The 25,114-nt window shown below is 45.3% G+C and overlaps 1 protein-coding gene and 2 non-coding genes across 3 annotated transcripts; all 3 read right to left on the reverse strand.

Moving 5' to 3' along the window:
• Positions 1 to 3,456: 3,456 nt before the first annotated feature.
• On the reverse strand, positions 3,457 to 3,529 carry TRNAF-GAA (transfer RNA phenylalanine (anticodon GAA)). The gene has a single exon. It is a non-coding gene; the product is annotated as a tRNA-Phe (tRNA).
• A 289-nt stretch (positions 3,530 to 3,818) lies between these two features.
• On the reverse strand, positions 3,819 to 3,891 carry TRNAF-GAA (transfer RNA phenylalanine (anticodon GAA)). Its single transcript has one exon. It is a non-coding gene; the product is annotated as a tRNA-Phe (tRNA).
• A 13,545-nt stretch (positions 3,892 to 17,436) lies between these two features.
• LOC139311910 (zinc finger protein ZFP2-like) lies at positions 17,437 to 24,732 on the reverse strand. The gene is made up of 3 exons (XM_070936434.1): positions 24,040 to 24,732; positions 22,922 to 23,045; positions 17,437 to 18,743 (listed from the first exon to the last, which is right to left on the reverse strand). Exons 1-3 carry the CDS (start codon positions 24,730 to 24,732, stop codon positions 17,503 to 17,505), a joined length of 2,058 nt encoding a protein of 685 aa, XP_070792535.1. The 3' UTR covers positions 17,437 to 17,502.
• Between the last annotated feature and the right edge of the window lie 382 nt (positions 24,733 to 25,114).

Consider the following 25,114-nt stretch of genomic DNA (forward strand, 5'->3'; position numbering starts at 1 on the left):
TACAATGCGTTAAGCAATAGCCTTCATCCTTTTTGTATATTTATACAAAGTCAGCTTATTGCTCCCCACAAACTGGGTCCTCATTTTACAGGTAGTAATTTTACAGGTAGTCCTTGACTTACGACTGTTCATTTAACAATGGTTCCGTTACCACAGGTGGGTGAGCTTTGCCCCAGCTTCGTGTCCTCCCTCACAGCTTTAAGGCTCATTTTCTAGCCTGGGAGGCTAGAAGCTAAAAGGAGGAAAACGAAGCTGGGAGAAAGTTATCCTGTCTTTGCTATCCCTGCAGCTTCTAGCTGCCCAGACTAGAAAGAAAGGTATTGTGGAAGAAGAACAAGCTGCGATCTGTGGAACTGCCAGAAGGAACCTCTGCAGTAAAAGGAAAGTGAGGGATCGGTGATGGGAGTGAGAAAGAGCCTGTGGGACCCAGTGGAGCAGGAAGCAGGCCCAGTACCTTTGGAGACCCAATGGAGAAGGATGTGGGAGGGAAATAAGTAAGGAGTGGTCATGTTGCAACATCTCTGTGAATAAGTAACGGTGGCGGTGTTGCAGCAGTTATAAAAAAAATGATTGAGGGAATGGATGTGTCTACTCTAATGAAGAGAAGGTGACATAATAGTAGCCTTCCAATCAGTGGTGGGTTTCAAAATTTTTTACTACTGGTTCTGTGGGTGTGGCTTGGTGGGCATGGCATGGCGTGGCATGGCTTGGTGGGCATGGCAGGGGAAGGTTACTGCAAAATCCCCATTTCCTCTCGATCAGCTGGGACTTGGGAGGGAGAGAATAGATGGGGGTGGGGCCAGTCAGAATTTTTACTACCGGTTCTCCGAACTACTCAAAAAAAAATTTTTTTTTTTAAATTTGATTTACATGCCGCCCTTCTCCGGAGACTCAGGGCAGCTTACAATGCGTTAAGCAATAGCCTTCATCCTTTTGTATATTTATACAAAGTCAGCTTATTGCCCCCACAATCTGGGTCCTCAATTTACCTACCTTAGAAAGGATGGAAGGCTGAGTCAACCTTGAGCCTGGCGAGATTCGATCTTACTTTAATTGCAGACAGCTGGTGTTAAATTACAGTGCTCTGTCTGTTGAGCTATCCAGGCTCTATTTCCGCTACCAGTTCTCTAGAACTGGTCAGAACCTGCTGAAACCCACCTCTGCTTCCAATATCTGAGAGGCTTTCACAGAGACAAGAGAGTCAACCTATTCTCCAAAGCACCTGAAGGCAGGACAAGAAGTAATGGATGGAGACTTATTAGAGATTCAACTAAGGAGAAATTTTCTGATTGTGAGAACAATTATTCATTGAAGTGGCTTGCCTCCAGAAGTTACGAGTGCTCAATCCCTGGAGGTTTTTAAGAAGAGACTGGGCAGCCATTTGTCCAGAATGGTATAGGGCAGTGATGGTTAACCTTTTTGCCATCGCGTGCCAGGAGAGGGGGGGGCGGGGGAGGGTCACGTGCGCATGTGTCCACACACATGCACGTGCAACCCTCCCCCCCCCCCCGCTCCTGGCACATGATGGCCTGGTAGGCCCGTTTTTCTTTCTTACCTGGTTCCAGATCCTCTCTATTTATCTGGGAAGGGCGAAAACAGCCTTTCTCACTCTCTCGAAGGCCTCCAAAGGCCTGAAACGGCCCATTTCCCAACTCCCGGTGGGACAGGAAGTGACATTTTTTGCTGTCCCCAGCCTCCAGAGCCTTTCTAGGAGTCTCTAGGAGCCTCTCTAGGAGTCTCTGGAGGCTGGTGACAACAAAAAACGTCACTTCCTGTCCCACCAGGAGTCGGGAAATGGGCCCTTTCAGCCTCCATAGGGCCTCCAAGGGAGTGGGAAAGGCTGTTTTCACCCTTCCCAGATAAATAGAGAGGATCTGGAGCCAGGTAAGAAAGAAAAACGGGCCTCCCCCCCCCGGCCCTCCAGAGGCAGGAAACAGCCTGTTTCCCTACTTCTGGTGGGCCCAGAAGGCCCGAAAATCAGCTGGCCGGTGCGCGCATGTGCCCCAGAGCTGGGCTGGTGTGCCCACTAATATGGCTCCGTGTGCCACCTGTGGCACTGTGCCATAGGTTCGCCATCACGGGTATAGGGCTATGATGGCAAACCTATGGCACGCATGCCAGACATGGCACGGAGAGCCCTCTCTGTGGGCACGCGCACCATTGCCACAGCTCAGCCAGCTGGTCATCAGGTTTCTGACATGCGCATGCATGCCGGCCAGCTGGTTGTCGAATTTCCGGTGCTCTGGCATGCTCGCCATGCAGTTTGGGCACTCTGTGCCTAGAAGGTTCGCCATCTCTGTTATATGGTCTCCTGCTTGAGCAAAGAGTTGGACTAAAAGACCTCCAAAATTCCTTCCAGTCCTATTATCCTATCTTCCGTGCTTTATGTTCTACTTTGAAACTGGGTTATAAATCGGTTGTGTGTGTGTGTGTGTGTGTGTATGTGATAACTTTGTAATGTCACTAAGTGACCAGTCATAAGTCGAGGACTATCTGTATGTATGTATTTATGTATGTATGTATGTATGTATGTATGTATGTATGTATGTATGTATTTATTTATTTATTTATTGGTTCGATTTATATGCCACCCTTCTCCGGAGACTCAGGGCAGCTTACAATGCGTTAAGCAATAGCCTTCATACTTTTGTATATACCTGCTTAGTAGGGCTTTCGGGCCCCCCTAAGCGGTGTTCTTTTTTATACAAAGTCAGCTTATTGCTCCCACAATCCGGGTCCTCATTTTATCTACCTCGAAAGGATGGAAGGCTGAGTCAACCTTGAGCCTGGTGATATTTGAACTTGTAGTAATTGCAGGCAGCTGGTGCTACTTAACAGCGCTTTAGTCTGCTGTGCCACCAAGGCTCTTGTACTGTTGTAAATGCTTGGTATGATTCATCTGTCGGGTTTTTGACATACTGGTATAACACAAGTGAGTCCTTAACTGTCGGTTCCAACTCTACACAGGTGGTCCTCAACGTATGACCACAATTGAGACCCGTCCAGGAAGAGCAGGAATGTGGTTCTGGCTTTGCATGCACAACCTCCAAAATGTGCAATCCCCATCTTTAAATTTAAATCTAGCCAGGTTTTCAACACAGTGTGAGAATACCCACCCTGTGAAGACAAGTTTCCTTTGGCTACAGCAGAGCTCTCCAATCTTTCTGGCCTTGCAGACAAGTGGTGGAGGGGTGGAGAGGGGGTATGATTCCACACGAGCGGCTGGCAAACGCATGCAAATAGAGCATGTGTTCCTGCTGCTCGTGCAAGTGGGGATCGCATGCACACGTATGGGCTCACCCATTGTTTCCGTGGCCCGGTTGCAAACACCTCACAGCCCACCAGTGGGTCATGGCCCAGAGGTTGGGGACCCCTGGGCTTGAGCTTGTAGACCTGGAGGATCAAAACGGGAGGTCTGATAACAGACTGTTAAAAATGTGCGCTACTCAGAAGCTTTGCCAAAGCCCGGGATTGAACCAGGGACCTTTAGATCTTCAGTCTAACGCTCTCCCAACTGAGCTACTTTGGCTACCCTCTAAAATGTTTGTAGCCCATGTTAAAGTAGCATCATCCAACTTCGAAAGTAGCAGCACAAAATTCACTCCTGTTCAGTAAAAGTTTGGCTTTCCAAAGAGCTCTGACCAGCATAGCAGCCCAGAAAGCCACCACCAAAAGAGGTTTCTGTTTTGGTTAGTGACCTACTTTAAGGGTCTCTACCTGATTGTGTTCTGACTGGGCTTCCAGTTATTTAACTTTGTAGTTAAATAAATCTGAGGTCTGAGAACTGACTGTTAAAAACGCACACTACTCACAAGCTTTGCCAAAGCCCGGGATTGAACCAGGGACCTTTAGATCTTCAGTCTAACGCTCTCCCAACTGAGCTACTTTGGCTGCCTTCTAAAAATGTTTGTAGTCCATGTTAAAGTGGCATCATCCAACTTTGAAAATAGCAGCACAAAATTCATTCCTGTTCAGTCAATCCATCAGAATAGAGCTGGAAGGGACCTTTGAGGTCTTCTAGTTCAACCCCCAACTCAAGCAGGGGTCCCCAGGCCATTTCAGACAGGTTGGCTGTCCAGTCCCGTCTTAAAAAAGCCTCCAGTGATGAAGCACCCACAACCCCTGAAGGCAAGCCATTCAGGGGTGGGTTCTAAAATTTTTTACTACCGGGTTCTGTGGGCGTGGCTTATTTTGTGGGCGTGGCTTGGTGGGGGTAATGTGACTGGGTGGGCGTGGCCAACTTTTTTTTTTTTTTTTTTACTTTTCAAAGCATTTTTTCTACAGCCTTAAGAGATTGCAGAAAAAAATGCTTTGAAAAGCCTCTGCCGATCAGGCAACTCAGCTGGGATCGTCAGAGGTTTTTCAAAGCATTTTTTTTTAACCACCTCTTCGGCCAAAGAGGTTGTAGAAAAAATGCTTTGAAAAGCCTCTGACGTTTCCAGCTGAGCCGCGGGATCATCAGAGGCTTTTTTTTTTTACTTTTAAAAGCATTTTTTCGGCCAAAGAGGTTGTAGAAAAAATGCTTTGAAAAGCCTCTGACGTTCCCAACTGAGCCGCGGGATCATCAGAGGCTTTTTTTTTTACTTTTAAAAGCATTTTTTCAGCCGAAGAGGTTGTAGAAAAAATGCTTTTAAAAGTTTTTTTTAAAAAACCCTCTGATGAGGTGGGCGGGGTAAGCGAGCGGCAACCGGGCCGGGGATTGGTTTGGGGGCGTGGCCAGCCAATGTTATTACCGGTTCTCGGAACTACTACAAATTTTTACTACTGATTCTTGCGAACTGGTGCGAACCAGGAGCAACCCACCACTGACGCCGTTCCAATGGTTTATTGCTCTCACTATTAGGAAAACTGTTAGGAAAACAGTGAGAATTTGATTTTCCAAAGAGCTCTGTCCAGCTCAGCAGCCCAGAAACCCATCCGCAAAAGGGGTTTCCATTTTGGTTAGTGACCTGCTTTAAGTGTCTCTACCTGGTTGTGAACAGCAAATTGTTTGCATCAGTGGTGGGATTCAATTTTTTTTACTACCGATTCTGTGGGTGTGGCATGGCTTGGTGGGCGTGGCAGGGGAAGGATACTATAAAATCTCCATTCCCTCCCCACTCCAGGGGAAGGTTACTGCAAAATCCCCATTTCCTCTTGATCAGCTGGGACTTGGGAGGCAGAGAATAGATGGGGGTGAAGCCACTCAGAGGTGGTATTTACCGGTTCTCCAAACTACTCAAAAGTTCTGCTACCAGTTCACCAGAACTGGTCAGAACCTGCTCAATACCACCTCTGGTTTGCATGTTCACATGAAAGCAATAACCAGCGCAGGCAAAATATTTCTGGTCGAAGTACAGACAGCCCTCAACTTTCAACTGGTCTTTTAGGGATCCCAGTTCTGAGGTTCTGACACCTGCCCCATCCCACGTCATCCCTGATCTCCGTGCTTTCCACCGTGCAATGGTGGGTTCCTCCCGGTTCAGTCCGGTTCGGCCGAGCCGGTAGCGGTGACGATATAACATCACCGAACCGGTTCTCGTCAATGATGGGGGTGCTTTACGACCAAAGTGGTTGCTTAATGACTGCCATAGGATTGGGTCGGTCATGTGGGTGGCCCACTTTACAACCATCGTGACTTATGACTGCGACAAGCAGGCCTACCCATCACAGTATTATAAATCATAAGGTGAGGGTTGCCAGTACACATAATGTAGGTAATGCTTTAAACATGTATCAAAGTAAAAAAAAAAAAGAATAAATATTGACTTTTCCAAATCCCTAGGAATATTTTAAAGGCCCACCTGTGGACGATGCAGAAGAAAATAAATTTGCATTAGAAAAATGAAATAAAAATTAGAAAAATGATATTAGAAAAAAAAAAAGTTTGAATCTTTAGAAGAGAAACTTCCAGTGGTTGGGAATATTACCTGGATGTCCACGTAAGTCTTCTGGTTCTTCTTTAATACCCTGGTCTATTTACCAAAACATCTACTCATCAATAGTTTTACAATAGTTTTACATTTAAATTAACCATAGACTTTTGTAACTGAACAGTGAATTACTAATTTTCTGGGACATATTGAAACGGAAGAGATTTCTCTGGAACATAAAAACATATTTGTAATTATATGTGTAAGCTCCATTAGGTAGACCAGTCAAAGAAATCAGATTTAAATCAGATTTTTTTAATTTTTATTGAATTTATTTTAATAAAAATCTATCGTAAGATAGTTTTCTATTTAAGATACATAAATAATTTAGTTTATTCAGCATGAAATGGAGCTTAGTTATGTAGCACAAGGCTGTATATTCTGCAACACTGGGACTATCGGTGAGTCAACAGCGGGTCAAAGGAGTAGCAGAGATGACAGTTGCTCTTTAAAAATTATGATTTAAATCGAGTTGATTTAAATCAAGTCTTTTTACTAGTGATTTAAATCATGATTTAAATCCACCCTGAGGCCAAAACTGCTGTTTTTGAGATTGACTATAATAACAGATATTTGCAAGTCTGATTATGCTGTGACTCCTTTTCCTTCTTACATTTCAGTGAATGAGGAAGTGTGAGTTGAGCCCCTTTGGAATATTATCTGTTGTGGACTTAAAATTAAGTTTCACGACATTGCTCTTGCAATGGATCTTACTTTGCTCCATCAAGGTCATCTTTGTTATTCTCTAAATATTGACAAGGAAAAGTGATCACAGGGACGCTGTGTTCTGTGAAATTGAGAAAGCCCTGGATCAGATGGACCTGAATGATACAGAACTTTGATAGACCTAATAGAACAGAATATTTGTACTTCAAGGGTTGAATTGTGGGGTCCTTGGTGATGATCTCTGAGGCTGGTTGTTTTCTTGCAGATGTTTCATTACCAAACTAGCTAACATAATCAGTGTTAGAAGACAGTTGGGTTTGCTTCCTGCTTATATACAAGTGGCTGTGTACTTCTACCACTGGTCATTTTGTTGTTGTTGGGAGGTCTGTATGGAATCATTTCATCTCCATTTCCTTCATTATCTTCCTACAAGATATGCAGTGTATCAACCAATATATCTGCTTTATGTGGACATTATAGTAGTAACAGCAAAAGTAGCCAGGAGGCTACAGAGCATAATATCCCTGAAATGCACCCATCTCAATCGTGACTTTAAAAAGTAGACAAGCATCTGAGGACATTCTGATAACTGAAGATGATTATGGAGGTAGCCGAAGATAATCAGAATCAGCATCCTAATTCTGTTGAATGCTGGAAAGCATTCCCAACAAAATAATCCAAAATGAATTTATGGACTGTTTTTTAAGATGTGGCTTCCTGTGATGTTTTGTCTATTGGATTGCAATTTAGTGTCTTCATTCTGTGGCTAGACTTATCACCCGTTCAATTGATCTCATTAAATAACATCATGGCAGTCAATGATGATATGGCTTTCCTCCCCTAATTTTTAATTTAGTTCTCGATCCCTTGGCTTCATCTATTGTCAGCCCCCAAATATTAAAGATTTGGTGGCACACAACAAGGCATGCAAATTCCTCAAAGCCGACACTGCTTATTCTTGACAATAATGCAATGAGATTACCAAAGTTTATTGGTAATTTAGTTCCAGCTGGGGAATTCTGGGAATTGAAGTCCATATATTTTAATGTTGCTGAGGTTTGAGAAACAGTGCCTTTTTAAAAAAAGTTTTATATTCAGTTTTAATATTTTTAACGTTTCATTTCTACCCCAGAGTCCTTCTTTAAGAGAGATGGGCCGTTTCTAGATGTGATAAATTAATAAAAATAAGTAAGAATAATGGAGGCTTCAATCTATGGGAAGGACAAGATTAAGTCTTCCCTTCTCAGAAGCTTCCTGAATTCTTATTAATGAGATTTATATGGCTACTTATCTCCCCCACAGAGGGAGTCAGAGTGGCTTACAATAATTCTTCCCATGTTTTTCCATTGGACTTAATGAAAGTTTCTACTGCCACCAAAGGCAACTTTTAAAGCAGGGGGGGTAAAACTCAAGGCCCACGGCCCGGATCCGGCCCGCAGGGTGCTTACATCTGACCCACGGGCCGCCCTGGAAACAGCGAAGGACCGGCCCGTGGTGCCTCTGCGAGCGAAAATGGAGCTTGGAAGGGCCGCATGCCGGGCTCTGTTTTTACTGGCAGAGGGCTAGCAAAACAAACTAAAAACGAAACAAAAGGAGAAATGTTTCCCGTTTTGCATTTGAGCATCCAAGAAGGGACAGGAAAGGAGAAAGGGAAAGCGGAAAGACAAAGAAAAAGAAGGGAAGAGAGCAAGGAAGGAAAGAAAAAGGAGGGAAGAGGGGAAGGAAGAAGACAGGAGAATGAGGAGTGAGGGGGGGGGAAGATTATAATGAGGGAGGATGGGTCTGAGGGAAGTCCTGCCTTAGCTCTTGGCCACCACAGGTGCCCCTGACATGTGATGTCAAGCTGTCCACACCCATCCCAGCCCCTCTAAGGTCAAACACAACCCTGATGCGGCCTTCAGTGAAATTGAGTTTGACACCCCTGTTCTAAAGGATGCATTCAAACCAGGATAGCAGAGAAGCCACAGGCTGCCCCAGGAAGCCGAGTTTTCCAAGAAATCACCATCTCCCCATATATGGGATAAGCTATGGACAGAAAATCATAAGATGACAATGTCGATCCCATACAAAGAAAACCTATATAAGATATTCTACAGATGGCACCTCCCACCGGCACGTTTGGCTAAAATGTTTCCAAATACATCGCCAATGTGCTGGAAATGCAAGTCGCAAAAGGGGTCATACTACCATCTCTGGTGGTCTTGCAGAAAGGCACAACACTACTGGCAAGAAATTAAGAGAATGATTGAAGAAATAACCACGCAAAAAGTTGAAATGAAACCGGAATTTTTTCTATTTGGAATGACTACACCACAATATACTAAGGAGATAAAATACCTTATTATTCACATTTTGACAGCAGCACGCATACTGTATGCCCAAAATTGGAAATCCAAATTACTACCAACAGAAGCAAAAATAATTGCAAAAAAAACCAAATGTGCAGAAATGGATAGACTCACTAAAGAGCTTCAAGAGAAGGAAGATACCGATTACTATATAGTTTGGCAAAGATGGTACTCATGGCTGGAGGCAAAGATAGGGCCAGTAAAATAAAATGTCAGGAAAACTTAAGTAGGAGTACAGAAAGTGGCACCTGAGGAAAACAGTAGGATGGTAGTTATGAATACTTAGTACGAATTGCAGAAAACTACGCTGAGAAATGCACAAGTATGTTAAGGCACAAATAAGCAGAAATGCAAACTTTTAAATAAAGAAACAATAGGTAAATTAGAAAACAACCACCGATATGATAGCTTCATAGGATAGTTTTTTCTTTTTTCTTCGTGTGTGTATTGTATTGATGTACATGTATGTGTTTTTACATGTATTTATGTTGTACGTTTGTTTGTGTTCAAAAATAAAAAAATAATAAAAAAGAAAAAGAAAAAGAAACACCCGTGGATAAATTAAAGATAATTTTAATGCATTTACAACTACAGAATCACAAACGTTCACGGGAAGAAAGCAGGGCTCGCCCCTCTCCGTGCCTCTCTGTGCGAATAAAGCAGGCATGCATACAGGTCGAGGGGCTACAGGCGGGCGCGAAAGGTGAAGTTTCATCTAAAAAGAAAGCCAGAGGACTGGAGAAAAGGCGATGGAATCACGAGCATCTCTGAAGGAAACACTGGCTAATCTGGACTTGAAAGAAAGTAGATTCCGAGACACAGCGGCTTAATCAGGACCATAATTGAATGTTGTTGTTGTTGTTTTCAATCAAAGAAAGGGATTTTTCTTCTAGCTAGATACACACTAAAACAATTTGAATTCCGGGATGCAGGTGGGCTCGACTTGACTGTTCTTCAATCTGGACCACTCCAGCAGCATCAGATTATAACGCTCATCATTGGAGGACACCAGCCTGGCTGAGGATGGCGAGAGCTTCTGCCCAACCTTCTTGAGAGCACCAGGTTGGCAAAGCCCTTGCGTAACTTCTCCTGGACTGGCAAGACCCGTGTTCAAATCTTTCCTGCCTCATGAAACAGAACCCCCAAATCAGATGGGATGGAACTCAGAGCTGTGTGTGTGAGATCTCCATTTTTCCTCCTTGTGAGGAGAGGACAAGCATTGGCAAAAGAAGATCCTATGATTACAAGGGGAGAGCATGCCTACACAGTCGTTTATTTATTTAAATTTATTATAGCCACCCAACTAGGAATTTCAAGAGTTCCAAGCAAATACAGAGAATGTTTGCAGAACCTTCTCGCTCCGATATATCTCGAGTGCAAAACTGCCAGCTGAGACTAAAATATGCTCCCTATGAATGAGGCTCAACTCATGCTGGCTTAGTTTAAAGAACGGTTTCTCAAATGCAGAGTATTCGGACTGAACTTGGGCTCACAGGCCTATCACTGGATGCGCATAATTTTGGGTCAAAACAATAAAAGAGACAAAGACGGACATCCCAAACCCAACCCACTCTTTTATTGGAATAGTTTACCCAATGATATCAAATCTCCTTCAAGATGGGCTCAGCTCCTGAGGACTTCATGGGCAGGTCTATGCAGTTTTTTTGAGAGGAGTACAGAAGCACTTTCTGGTTGTTCTCTCAATCTGACGGCCTAGCACGATGGCTAACCTTTTTGCTGTCGCATGCCAAAAGTGGGGGGAGTGCGGGGGGGGCTCGCGCATGCGCACACACACCCATAATTCAATGTGCCTCACCCCCCGTGTGCAACCCCATGGCACTCCCCCCACTTTTGGCACATGATGGCATGGTGGGGCCCAGTGGGCCCGTTTTTTGCCCTCCCCAGGCTCCAGAGGGTTTCTTGGAGTCTGGGGAGGGCAAAACCGGCCTTTTCTCCCCCACCGGAGGCCAGAAACGGCCCATTTCCCGACTTCCAGTGGGACTGGAAGGCGCATTTTTCACCCTCCCCAGGCTCCAGAGGTTTTCTAGGAGCCTGGGGAGGGTGAAAACAGCCTTCCCCACTCCCCTGGAGGCCCTCCGGAGGCCGGAAACAGCCTGTTTGCCGACTTCTGGTGGTCTTGGAAGACCCGAAAATCAGCTGGTTGGCGCACAAATGTGCGCTGGAGCTGACCTAGGGCAATACTCGTGTGTCCGCAGATATGGCTCCGCATGCTTTAGGTTCGTCATCACAGGCCTAGCATCTTCTAAAAGTTCCCATCCAAGACTGTTCACGGCTTAGTGGTTCTAAGAACAACCTAGGTTAGCTATGTGTTGTCTTCTATTGGTCAGTCTCCATACTGCCAGAAATCTTTCCTTTCTCAATCCATTTTTTGACCAGGAGAGAGTAACCTCATAGATCCTTAATGTGCCTTCTAGCCTAGCCTAGCCGCAGGATTACTGTAAGACAAATTAAGATTCCGACTTCTCAACTTCTATTAAGGTGCCCCGAAATACTAAAATAGGTTACCATTTATGGAGTAGGCCAGTATCAATTTTACTCAGCTATGTTCTGCATGGAACCGTTTTAAGAGTCCATGTTCCCAATTTCTAAATGAACCCAAATCCTTGTAAGCCAGCAGGGAAAGACTGAGAGAAGCTCCAAACCAATGTTTGAATTCTGGGAGTTGAAGTCCACGCGTCTTAAAATTTGCCAAGTTTGATAAACATTGCCCTAAATGATAAAATTGGTGTTAATATAGATCGGAGAAGTGTTACTGAAAAACCTAAGCCAGAAAACCTACCCACTAACTTTCTAAATAGCTTGGTACATTCCTGGCTTTCAGACATTAGGGGCTAGGAAGGAAGAGATGCCAACCTCAACTTCTCTTTTTTTCCAGAATCCTCCGTTTTCAAGCTCACTGACCCAAATAGTGGAAGAAACGTTTTAGAGTTGCTTCCTCACCTTTGTACTCATTATCTGGAGAGCAAAGGGGGAAAAAGAAAGAACATTAAAAAGGGAACATATGTTATTGCAGCTCTTCTCTGGCTCAAGGCTTGTTTTATACCGTAACACGTAGAGTGGATATAAAAAAAAATCTACACACCCCTGCTAAAACGCCAGGTTTTGCGATGTAAAAAAAAAAAAAAGAACTGATCCAAAAAAAAAATCGCTTCTGAATTTTTTTCCACCTTTAATGTAACATGCAAACTGCACAATTCAATTGAACGACTGAAATTTTCTAGAGGGAAAATTAACAATAAAAAATGCACAACATAGTTGCATAAAGATGCACACCCTTAAGCTCAGGGGTGGGCTGCTGTGGGTTCACAGGGGTTTGTGAGAACCTCTAGTTAAGATTCTGTGCAGTTCGGAGAACCCCCAAATCCCACTCTGGCCGGCCCTGCCCACCCCCTCCCAGGACTCCCCATGTGCCCCATTTTGGATGCAGGTAAGTGCAGGCGACGCACAGAGGCATGGGGAGGGAGAAAAATAGGCCTACCGGAAGTTTGGGAAGGCTGGAAATGGGCCCTCCAGAAGGCCTCCGGAGCCTGAGGAGGCAGTTTTCACCCTCCTAAAGGCTCAAGGAAAACCTAAAGAGCAGTGATGGCTAACCTTTTTGCCATTGTGTGCCAAAAGCATGGGGAGCATGGGGAGGTTGTGCCCGCGTGTGCCCACACCCATAATTCAATGCCCCCCCGCATCTCCACGCATGCACACGTGATCCTCCCCCCCGCACTACCCTCACTTTTGGCACATGATGGCAAAAAGGTTAATGGTGGGCCCGGTAGGCCTGTTTTTTCGCCCTCCCCAGACTCCAGAGGCTTCCTTGGAGCCTGGGGAGGGTGAAAACAGCCTTCCTCACCCCCCCAGAGGCCCTCCAGAGGCCGGAAATGGCCCATTTCCTGACTTCCAGTGGGCCCGGAAGGCCCAAAAATCAGCTGGCCGATGCACATACGTGCTGGAGCTGAGCTAGGGCAACACTCACATGCCCATAGATATGGCTCCGCGTGCCACCTGTGGCACCCGTGCCATAGGTTCGCCATCACGGCTCTAGAGCCTGGGGAGCGGTGGTGCAGGAGGCCAACTAGGCCACGCCCACCATGGCTACGTCCACCCAGCAACTGGGCAGAGAACCCCTTGCTAAAATGTTTGAAGCCCACCCCTACTTAAGCTAATACTTCGTTGATGCACCTTTTGATTTTCTGACAGCATGCAGTCTTTTGGGGAAGGAACCTATCAGCATGGCACACCTTGCCTTGGGAATCTTTGCCCACTCTTCCTTGCAAAAGTGTTCCTACTCTGTTAGATGTGAGGGCATCTCCTGTGGCCAGTCCTCTTCAAATTACCCACCCCACATTTTCAATTGGATTCAGGTCTAGGCCATTCCAAAACTTGGATCTTCTAGTGAAGCCATTCTTTTATTGATTTGGAGGAAAGCTTTGGATCATTGTGTTGGAAGGTAAAATTTGTCTTCCTCCTTAGTATTTTAGCAGAGGCCTGAAGGTTTTATGCCAAAATATACTGATATTTGGAACTGTACATAAGAAATGCAGCCCCAAAGCCTAATGCTGCCACCATCATGCTTTTGGTAATAATGCACAGTGCTGTTTTTGCACCAAACTTATTTTTTTGCAATTAATGGCCAAAAGGCTCAACTTTGATCTCATCAGACCATAACACATTTTCCCCACATGATTTTGTCAGACTAAATGTAGGTTTTAGAAAAATATAGTCCAGCTTAGATGCGGGATTTTTTTTTTTTTTTATAAGAAAAGGCTTCCATCTTGCCACCCTACCCAGACATACGACGAATGCGAGAGATTGTCATGAATGAAAGCAAATACACGTGTCCCAGGATAATATTGGAGGATCCAATCTGGGTCAGTCACCGGGACCAGTTTTGTTTTCCATCCAAGGCTTTTAGAGCCCAACTTCAGGGAACTTTTCTCTAGTAGGGTGTGTGCTTTGGACTGTTCTGTGTGTGGTATTTATATGGTGCCTGTTGTATTTGGTTTTTTAGATGCTGACTGGGGTGTTGATAACTGGGGATCGTTTTTCAAAAGTAATGGTTGTTTTCACATGTAGTACACAACCAGGACTTGTCGGAAATTCCTTCAGTTCCTTTAATGTTGCTGTAGGCCTTTTGGCAGCTTCTCAGATTAGTCTTCTTTTCTCACCAAATTTGAAACATTCAATTCTTGGTAATGACCCTGTTGTTGTACCATATTTTCTCCACTGTTGATGACTGTCTTCACTGTGTTCCATGGTACGTCCAATGCCTTGAAAACATTTCTGTATTTGTTCCCTGACTGATACCTTCCAAAAAAGATCCTTTTGATGCTTTGTAAGCTCTTTGCAGACCAAAGCTTTTGCTGTAAAAGGCAATTGAGTAAATGTCCGAAAAATCCTATTAGACCAGCTGAACATTAATGGGCTTGATCAGAGTCCTTTTAATTGATGGCAGGTATGTACTGACTACTATCAGTTTGAATGATTGGTTACTTCCGAACATAGCCACATCCTTACTTATAAAAGGGTGTGAACACTTATACAGCCACATTATTCTAGGTTTCCCCCCCACCCCAAATAATTTTGGTTTGTTTTTCGAATGAATTGTACAGCTTACACGTTATATTAAAGGTAGACAAAAAATTATGAAATGATTTATCTTGGTCTGATTTTTTTTTTTTACATCTCAAAAAGCTGGCATTTTAATAGGGGTGTGCAGAATTTCTATATCCAGTGTATTTTGCCCTTTCCATCATACCTATTTGATACTGACATAAACGCACCCCAGCTTCTTCCTTCCTATTTGTCTATAAGTTCCTTTCTTTCTAATGGATCCAGACCCCTCTCTTCCCTATTTTCCCACATGCATGGGTGAGGGGGACGATACCCCATTATCCAGAACATCAACAGAACACCCCCTGGAGCAGTTCAGACATGCAAACCACATGCTTGCTGGATGCAGGAAGCTTTAAATAAGGATTCCATATGGGTGAAATGGTTCACTTGAGACCAGATGTCACCACCTCGTATCTCATCCAAATCCCCATGTTTTGCAATGAGAACGTCGCTCAAGTCTGCAGCCCACGCATGTGTGAACTGTGTGAGAATGGTTTTTTTTCTCTCTCCCCAAAACACAACATACTCCTAAAATTCTCTCTTGCACTAACTTTTTGGCAAGTCTCTCTCTCCTGATTCCCATTTTGTACAGGACTGCCCCACATATATATATAAGGAGAAATGATAAAAATTAAGAAAAGGAACTTTGCGAGTTCACACCATCTATTCCTGCATTCTGCTTCCCATCATCCATCAAACACAGCTTGATGGCATCTCAGTCCGTAAGACCCCAAACATTACAGGACTGTAATGCTGACATGTAAGAGCAGGGGTGGGCAACCCTTTATCAGCTGTGGACTTCAAATCCCAGAATTCCTGAGCCAGCCAGAAGTTCACTGGTCATAAAGGGGCCATAGTTTCCCAGCCCTGCATAAGAGATACAAGAGCAGCCAATTACAAGAGCCCAAGTATCGTAGGAGTATTCCTGATCTGGGCTGTTTACACAACAAACCTAGATTAGGCTACGGTGGGTCTACAAGTAGTCCTCAACATACAACCGGTTGCTTAGCGACCATTCAAAGTTAAGATGGACCTGTCTTGCAACTTATGACCTGAATTCGAAGTTTTGATGGCTGCCCCACTCCAGCAGTCACATGACCAAACCTTGGACGATTGGCAACAAGGCTGCATTTATGGCCATTTGCAGTGTCCCACAGTCATGTGACCGCATTTTACCACAGTTTTGCTGAAAACCATGCCCATAGTAAACTATTGGTTTGCTTAAAGTCCTCAGTGTTTGCTTAATTACCAGGTTTGCTTTATTCAAAAAGGCCATAAAACTATTTTACGATTTTCACGATTTATGACGATGAAGGGCGGGCTCCATTATGGTTGTAAGTCAAGGACTACATGTAATCTCTCTTCGTTTTGGAGAGTTGAGTGAACTGGGCCATCTCACTAAGCTATAGTTACTTGTTTAGTGTGTTAGGTGAATAACGTTGAGCAATTGTGCTCTATCAACCTGAAGTTAGGATTTAGCTAACTTTACTTTCTCCATCTTGGCCACTTTTAAGTTGCGTGGACTTCAATTCCCAGAATTCTCCAGCCAGCATCGCCATTGTTAAGAATTCTGGGAGTTGAGGTCCACACACATTAAAGTTGCCAAGATTGAGAAACATTGGTTTAGAGGAGGGGTATCAAACTCAAGGCCCGTGGGCCAGATCCGGCCCATGGGGTGCTTAGATCTGGCCTGTAGGGCCACCCTGGAAACAGCGAAGGACTGGCCCTTTTGCTGGGGTGCCTCTGCCAGCGAAAACGGAGCTCGGGACGGCCCTCCCGAGCTCTGTTTTCGCTGGCAGAGGGTTACAGGAGTCCGTCGCAGTGAAAACTGAGATCGGGAGCCTGTTTTCTCTGGCAGAGCGTTCAGGCCACCACAGGCGCCCCCGACACGAGTGACATCGAGCTGGCCATGTCCACCCTGACCATGCCCACTGCAGCCCCCCCCCCCGAGGTCAAACACAAGCCTGATGCGGCCCTCAATGAAATTGAGTTTCACACCCCTGGTTTAGAGTGTTATGTGAACCCAGCCTTGAGGTATTCTCTGCATCTATTCGGGCCACATTTCACAATGGCAGAAAGGAGGAAATCACTGGAGAACGCTGTGCTCAGGGGTGTAAAATATACACAGGTTAAATATTTCCTACATCTTTTACAATATTCAGAGCAGCGACTACTCAGGGACCTTTTAGAATTCTCTCTGATAGGGAAAACAGGGAAAAACTCTCTTGATGGTAGGTAGGGAAAAAGACACAAGGTCTGGAAAAATCTCTTCATTTTCTAATGATCTGTCAAATTTCCCCTCAGCTATTCTCTATCTCATGAATGGGCAACTATTGCTTCTTTACAGCCTGTGGACTTCAGCTCCCAGAATTCCTGAGCCAGCATGGCTGCCTCAGAATTCTGGGAGTTGAAGTCTACGGGTCCTAAAAGGGCCATAGTTGCCCAACCCTGCTCTATCTTATAGCAAGGTTGGTTCACACTACGAGCTGCTGAGACTGGCAGAGCTGTCATGTGGGACACTGTGAGACAGACCTTTTTTGAGTCAATCCTTTGGCCCCACCGGCTTGGAAAGTATCGTGCGTACTTGGCGTTTACATCCATGGACGATCCCTTCTGCCTCTTTCGGAAAGTTGAGAGCACTGTTCACAACCAAGCCAAGCTGGCATCTTTTACATGCTGATGTGCACAGAGATACGTAATGGCCAGAATGCATGTCAGCTGACCTTACCGAGAAAACCAGAAAGTAGATCTTGCAGGAACATCCCTGGGCTTATTTTTTTTTTTAAAAAAAGTTTTTTAAAACTAATAAACAAACAAAACTTTTCAATGGTACATCGAGGAAATGGAACGGCCTTCAGAGCTACAGATGCTACGCCATCCCGGAGATATAGGATTCCCCGCCAGAGTCACATGGAAGCCAGCCCGGAGCCACATTGGCAATGCTTTGCGCTCTATGAACATTTCAAAGGTTCCTCTCCCGTATGGACCCTTTTATGGCTTAGAAGGTGGGAGCTGGAGATAAAGCATTTTCCGCACTCTAAGCATTCGTAGGGTTTCTCCCCCGTGTGGACCCGTTTATGGCTGACGAGACGAGAACTGGAAATGAAACTTTTCCCACACTCGGCGCATTCGAAGGGCTTCTCCCCCGTGTGAGTCCTCTTATGTGTGATGAGGGAGGCCTTTTGCCTGAAGCTCTTGCCGCAACCTGAGCATATATATGGCTTCTCTCCTGTGTGGATCCGGCTGTGAGCTGTAAGGTTGGAACTCCGGCTGAAGTTCTTCCCACAGTCGGGGCACTTGTATGGCTTCTCGCCCGTGTGCGTCCGCTTGTGATCCGTCAGGTGGGAGCTGCTGCCAAAACGCTTCCCGCACTCCAGGCACTCATAGGGCTTCTCTCCCGTGTGGACCCGGATGTGGTTGATGATCTGGGAGCAGGCGCTGAAGCTCTTCCCGCAGAGGGTGCACTCGTAGGGCTTCTCGCCCGTGTGCGTCCGCTTGTGCGTGATCAGGGAGGCCTTCTGGTTGAAGTTCTTCCCACAGTAGGAGCAACTGTAGGGCTTCTCCCCCGTGTGGACCCTCTTATGGGTGATGAGCTGGGAGCTGGTGCTGAAGCTCTTCCCGCACTCAGAGCACTCGTATGGCTTCTCCCCTGTGTGGGTCCTCTCGTGGGTGATGAGGGAAGCTTTCTGGTTGAAGCTTTTGCCACAGACGGCGCATTTGTGCGGCTTCTCGGGCATGTGGGTCTCCTCGTGCCGCATCAGCTCGGAGGGATGAGAGAACCACGTCTCGCAGACCGAACACTTGTAGGGCTTCTCTCCGGTGTGGATCCTCTCGTGGATGATGAGGTGAGTTCTCTCGTAGAAACTGGCCCCACAGAATGAGCACTTGTGGGGTTTCTCCATCGGCTGAATTTCCTGAGGGCCAAAACTTTTGCAGGAACTTTCCCCCGAGTCGACGTGCCGGGGAATCCCTTCCTGAAAGGAGCTTTCACGTGCACCCCTGCTGCTTTCCTCAAAGCGTTTGGTCACCTTTCCAGGATGGTTTTCGGAGGGACCTTCGGAGTTCTCGTCTGACTCGGAGCCTTGGAAACCCTTCCCTGTTGCTCTTTCCAGGGATAACCCACCACTAACTGTTGGTTCAGGATGGTTGGGCTGGAAAGATTCCTCCTCCTCTTCCTCTTCCTGCTCGTTCCCTGTGGTGACAAAAACAGATAAAAGTTAGGATAGGTCTCTCTATCTTCACCAAATCTGGAAAGCACAAAAGCTTTGCTCCCTCTTTGGCCTTCAGTAGTACAAGGAGTCCATGGAATCTGTTACGGTCAAGGAGGAACCTTTGACCATCTCTGGTGGACTTGCAACCAAAAAAAATAAATAAAAATGGAGTAGGATTCACATCTTAATAAGAAGATTCTTAAAGTGAATATAAAGATAAAACCAGATACTTTTCTTTTAGGTTTAACGGACAAAGATCTTGGGGAAAAAATAGGAACTTTTTGTTATATATGCTGACAGCAGCAAATAATGCTCTATGTATAAAAATGGAAATATATTTTAATTCCACAATGGATGACTGGCTGGAAAAATGGATGGTATTAGCAGAGATGGCTAAGTTAAATTCCCTAATCAAATAAAAAAAATATAGCTAACTGTTTCTACTTGGAAACCTCTACTGGACTTTGTACTTGAGGTGGAAGAAAATGAAACTTTGACTTTGGGTTTTGCTGATATGTTTGTTATTATAGAAATGGCTAGGATATATAATTACATAAAAGTAAAAAGTTGAGGCTGTAATGTTATTATCTTAATCTACTGCACTAAAAGCCAGGGAAGGTCTACAGTCTGGCAGTTTGAGTCCTGCCAACATATGGCAGAGTGAGTTCCCATCACTTGCCTCAGCTCTTGTCAACCTACCGTATTTCCCTGAAAATAAGATCGGATCTTATATTCGTTTTTGCTCCAAAAGATGCATTAGGGCTTATTTTCAGGTGATGTCTTATTTTTTTTCCATGTACAACACTCTACATTTATTCATTTATTTATGTACAAAAATCTACATTTATTCAAATACAGTCATGTCATCTTCTTCTGGAACATCGTCATAACACTCCAAACCCCAAATTCCAGCCTGAATTTCTTGCAACTTCATTTCCTGTAGAACCATTGGCCCCAATCTCTCATGTCCAGCAATAGAGCTCTCCTTAAAGGAGCACTTCTTGTCCATGTAGCCTGCTCGTAGTGCATTGGCAACACAGCTGTCGGTGATTTTATCCCATGAATTCTTCACCCAAGTCACAATCTCTTGCAGGCTAGGCTTCACAAAGCTACCACACTGATTTCTCTCCATTCTATTTTCAATGTAGTCATTGATTTCCATGTGCAAATGGTCCTTGAATGGCTTGTTTATTGCAATATCAAGAGTCTGGAGATAGGTAGTCATTCCAGCGGGAATCATTATTTGATCTATTCTTCTCTCTGCAAGGAAGTTCTTCATGTCTTTCGTGCGGTGAGTGCTGGCTGAATCCCAGACTAGCAGAGCTCTTTGGCCACCTCGCAAAACAAGTGGCAGCATTAAATCGACCCACTTCCTTACAACTGCTTGCGTGCACCAGGCTTTTTCAGTTTCAAGAACATAAATGCCTGAAACATGTTCAATCTTCTCTTTCGTGCCCTTAGCGACGATTAGTGGTGGGGTTTTCTTTCCATCCAGACGAATTGCCAAAATACAGGTAACACGGGCGCTTTCGTAACCAGTGGAGGGAATGTAGATTGACGAGGCACCCCACTGATCAATTGTCATTTGAGATCCTTGGCCCATAAACACTGCAGTTTCATCCATAGCAATCATGTTGGAGAGTTGGTATTTAGAAAAGTCGATGCCATCAACAAAGGACTTGAATGCAAGCGCACGTTTAATAAGTTCAGTATCTTCCAGCTTGAACAGTGTTGTCGATCTTCTTAGAGACAGTTCATATCGCTGAAGGAAGCCGTCCAGCCAACGATTTGATGCTTTGAATTCTTCTGGGGGTATTTCTAGCTGTCGTGTCATTGTAAGGGCAAACGCTTGAATATCAGCCCTGCGTACAACCAAAGCTTTTGCTCTCCTGTCAGCAATCCATTCGCAGATGATGTCTTCCAGCTCAGGAAATAATGGCTGCCGACCTGATCCACACTTGCGCTTCTTAGCATTTCCTTCATCCACCTGTTGACTGAGGTTATAGTACTCTGCTCGCCATTTTCGGACCATTCGGAGATCCAACTTCTTCTCTTTGCAGAAAGCCGTAAGATTCTTGCTCTGAGAGTCCTCCACGATTCCTTTCTTGAACTCGACGGAATAGCTCTTTCTTTTTGCACTCATCTTGTCTAGGGGTCAAAATATTATTCCCTTTAAATCTACCATTAAATCAAGTGTTAATTGAAGACTTACGAGACAGGAGTGGCAACAGAAATGATGACAGATAAAAATGATGGTCCACACAAAAGCGACAAAAAAATTGCGGGTACCAAAATTCAGAAAACATTTCTTTATTTCATACAAGTGCATTAAGTACATCCGTTGTAAAACACGACGTATTGAATGATGAAACATGTCTGTTTGTTATCAAGTGCGCACGTTATTCGTGCGTTGTGTCTATACTCTGGCCATTCGGCATTAGTCTTGAGTTCATGTGTTTACATAGGCGTTTTATCTCTCGTCCAAAGGTGCCCGCTTGGGTATTTACCAATACTTAATTATAATTTATATTATCATTTATTTTAAGTATTAATGTCAATAATATTTATTTATATATATTTAATTGTATATTAATATCACTATTTTATAATTCAATACATCGGTCGTGTGTTGCAACGGACATACTAAATGCATCCATCTGGCTGATGATCTTAACTGGGGCTTATTTTGGGAGTAGGGCTTATATTACGAGCATCCTGAAAAATATGCTAAGGTTTATTTTCCAGTTAGGTCTTATTTTGGGGGAAATACGATAGCAGTTCAACAGCATGTAAATGTGAGTAGATAAATAGGTACCATTTCAGTGTACGCTGTACACTTTGTGCTGCAGCATGTTGTCAAGCTGACCACATAACCTTGGAAATGTCTGGCTCAACGGCTTAAAGAAATGGAGATGAACACCATCCCCTAAAGTCAGCTACCATTCAGGGAGTAAAACTGCGCTAAAAGGAGTTGGAAGTCATCGCTTTTCTTTTCTTTTCTTCCCTTTTCCCTACCCCTTTTTGTCTTTCCCCTTTCCTCCACTACTTTCCCACTATTCTCATTTTTCTTTATATTTTGATAAACTAATTTAAAAAAAAAAACAGAACTTGGGAAGAACTTCTTGGAATCCTCTTGGACAGATAACTCGCTCAGCGTGATGGTAGATGCTTTGTTTTGGAAAAGGAAAACTTTGAGGCAAAGCACAAAGGACCACAAAGCAACCAGACCACTTTGATTCCATTGACAAAAGGGGCTTCTTTGTATAGGCTCAGGGACCTATTTTTGTTGAATTAAGTTGGCCGATCCCCACCTCGATGCTTTACCGACCCAGAACAACATTCTTTGTTCCAGGAAAAGCGGCAAAGCTCTAAGAGGCTAAGCACCTTGCCAAGGCTGACTGTTGCTCATCCACTTGCTCCTTGCGTCTCTGAAATCCCTGCTACCCAGAATCAGAAGGGACCTTGAGAACTGTGGGTGCTGCAACACCGGAGGTTTTTAAGAAGAGATCGGACAAGAGATTGTGCCAAAAGTGGGGGGAGCACGGGGGATTGAGTGTGCACGTGCCCACACCCAAAATTCAATGTGCCCCGCCCCCCGTGTATGCACGTGTGACCCCCCTGCGCTCCCCTTGCTTTTGGCACAGTGGGCACGGTAGGCCTGTTTTTGCCCTCCCCAGGCTTCAGAGGCTTCCTAGGAACCTGAGGAGGGCGAAAATGGCCTTCCCCACCCTCCCAGAGGCCAGAAATGGCCCACTTCCCAATTTCTGCTGGGCCCGAAAGGCCTGAAAATCAGCTGGCTGGTGTATGCATGAACGCTGGAGCTAAGCTAGGGCAACGCTCACATGCCCACAGATATGGCTCCATGTGCCACCTGTGGCACGTGTGCCATAGGTTCGCCATCACGGTTATAGGGTTCCCTGTTTGAGCAGGGGGTTGGACTGGAAGATCTCCGAGGTCCCTTCCAACTCCGTTATTCTGTTATTAGAGTGTTTGGGGGAATTAAAGGAGGAACGTCGTAAAATCAATGGAGGGAGCTTGCACTCCTGCCTGGGAACTCGGCAGGGACGATGGAGGAAGGGGAAAAGAGACCACAAAGAAACTACAGGCAGAACCCTAACCCTAACACCACCAACAAAACTAAGGGTTCAAGCTGACTTGCCTGACAACGTGGCCTCCCAATCATCCTCCTGCTTCTTTTCCAAAGGGAGCTGCACCTTCAGGACATGAGACGAAGAATGATCCGATTTGGGGGAGCTAAACCCCTGTTCTAAAGTTCCTGACACCTAAATGCAAATACAAAAAAACAAAAACAAAAATGCCTTTGAATATAGTTAGTATTGGAGAGACAGAATGGTCAGAGACCCGTTTGCCGGTCGGCCTCCTAATCAAAATTGTTGACCGTCTCAAAACATTTGGTCATAAAAGATAAACGGCTGCTCTTGGCTATGGAGGCTCTGTATGTTTTAAAACCGAACAAGTGAACGGTGGGGGCTACAGTTCAGGCTAATCTTTGCTGTAGCAACAGCAGAGCCTCCAGATTTTCTGTATCGCTCAGCAGGTATTTGAGCAGAACGACAGATTACAGGTAGTCCTCAATTTACGACCACAATTGAGCTCAACGTTTATGTGAGAAATACGTTAAGTGAGTTTTGCCCCATTTTATGACTTTTCTTGCCACAGCTGTTAAGTGAATCATTAAATTAGAAATCATTCAATTAGAAACATGTTTGTTAAGTGAATCTGGTTTCCCTATTAACTTTGCTTGTCAGAAGGTCGCAAAAAGTAAAATCACGGGACACTTCAACCGTCATAAATAAGAACCATTTCCCTGAGCACCTAAAAGTTGATCGCATGGCCATGGGGAATGCTACAATGCTGCAATGGTCGTAAGGGTGAAAAACAGTCATAAGTCATTTTTTCAGCCGTGTTGTAGCTTTGAATAATCAGTAAACAAATGGTTGTAAGCAGGGGTGAAAAGTACTTACCTTTCCTACCGGCTCGCTGATGTGCACACACTGTCTGTGCCATCATCTGCGCATGAGCAGATGGTCAAAACCAGGACGTGTCAAACGTCCCAGTTTGGGGAGGGGGAGCCTCCCACTGCTGGCGCTACCAGCTCTCCGAAATACCCGCCGCCGGTGCTACCGGCTCCCGCGAGCCGGATAGAGCCGGCAGCATTTCACCCCTGGTTGTAAGTCAAGGACTACCTGTAATTAAGCAGGGCACACTTTTTAAAGGATCACAGCTGCCAACTCCCAACGCCATCACCCTTCTCACCTTCTGCTCCGGCTCTTCGGAGTCTTGTAAGAATCGTTCGGCCAGGGCGACAGCCCGCGTGCAGGTCTCCGGCCCCTGTTCCCGTATCCAGTTTTGCATTTCGGGGGGTAGGACAGTCAGGAACTGCTCCAGGATAAGCAACTCTAGGATCTGCTCCTTCGTGTGGTTCTCTGGCCTGAGCCACTGATGACAGAGCTCCCAGAGCTGGTTACAAACCTCCCGCGGCCCTTCGGCTTCCTCGTAGCAGAAAAGACGGAAACGTTGTCGCCGCGCCTCCACGTGGGCGGCATCTTCATCCAGCACCTCTTCCTTCACCTTCACGGGGGAATCCTGGCTACTCCCATAAGGTTTACTGTCACCCAATGTGCTTTCAGATACGCATTCTACTTTGGGCCACTGGTTGTCTTCTTTTCCTCTCTTGAAGGAGCTTGGACAATACTTGGGGTCTTCCCCTAGCATATAGTGAGGGGACCGGGGGTTCCTCCACCCCGAACGGGAAGGTTGCATGGTCTTCAGGAAGTCTTGTAATTGATTCTCCCAGCATTGGTCCTCCGGCTCCTGCTTAAACTGCTGGGGGGGCACAGCCCCCTCCAGCAGCTCCCCGGCGGTCCCAATCTGAACCACATGAAGGTCTTGTGCTTTGCCTTCCAAACCCTCCTGTGATTCGGCTCCGGCAGCTTCCTGTTCCTCCATTTGGGTTTCTGAATCCAGCTCCTGCATTCAAAATGAAAAATCAGGTTACCTACGTTACCAAAACCAGACCTCACCCCAAAGCAAACTGCAAGGACAGCTCAAACTAAATTAAGCGTGCAAAAAAAAAAAAAAAAAGAGTCCTAGGGGTCCCGACTGGGCTTTTATTAAGTCTCACTTCTCCAGACACGTGAGACGGCAACGTCCAAATTTCCCAATTGGAATACAGTTCCAGGAACTTGCGGTTGCAATACCTCTGGGGAAGACAGAGGTTATCCAAGTTTGTAGACATTCAGGAATTGCAGGCAAGCTAGCAAGCTGAGCTGATGGCAAAATGAGGACAACTGACCCTAAGGTGCTTTTACAGGTAGTCCTCGACTTACGA

The sequence above is a fragment of the Pituophis catenifer genome, unplaced genomic scaffold (assembly GCF_029215685.1).
Source record: "Pituophis catenifer annectens isolate HBS135680 unplaced genomic scaffold, rPitCat1.0.hap2 SCAF_2, whole genome shotgun sequence".
Classification (NCBI taxonomy): domain Eukaryota; kingdom Metazoa; phylum Chordata; class Lepidosauria; order Squamata; family Colubridae; genus Pituophis; species Pituophis catenifer.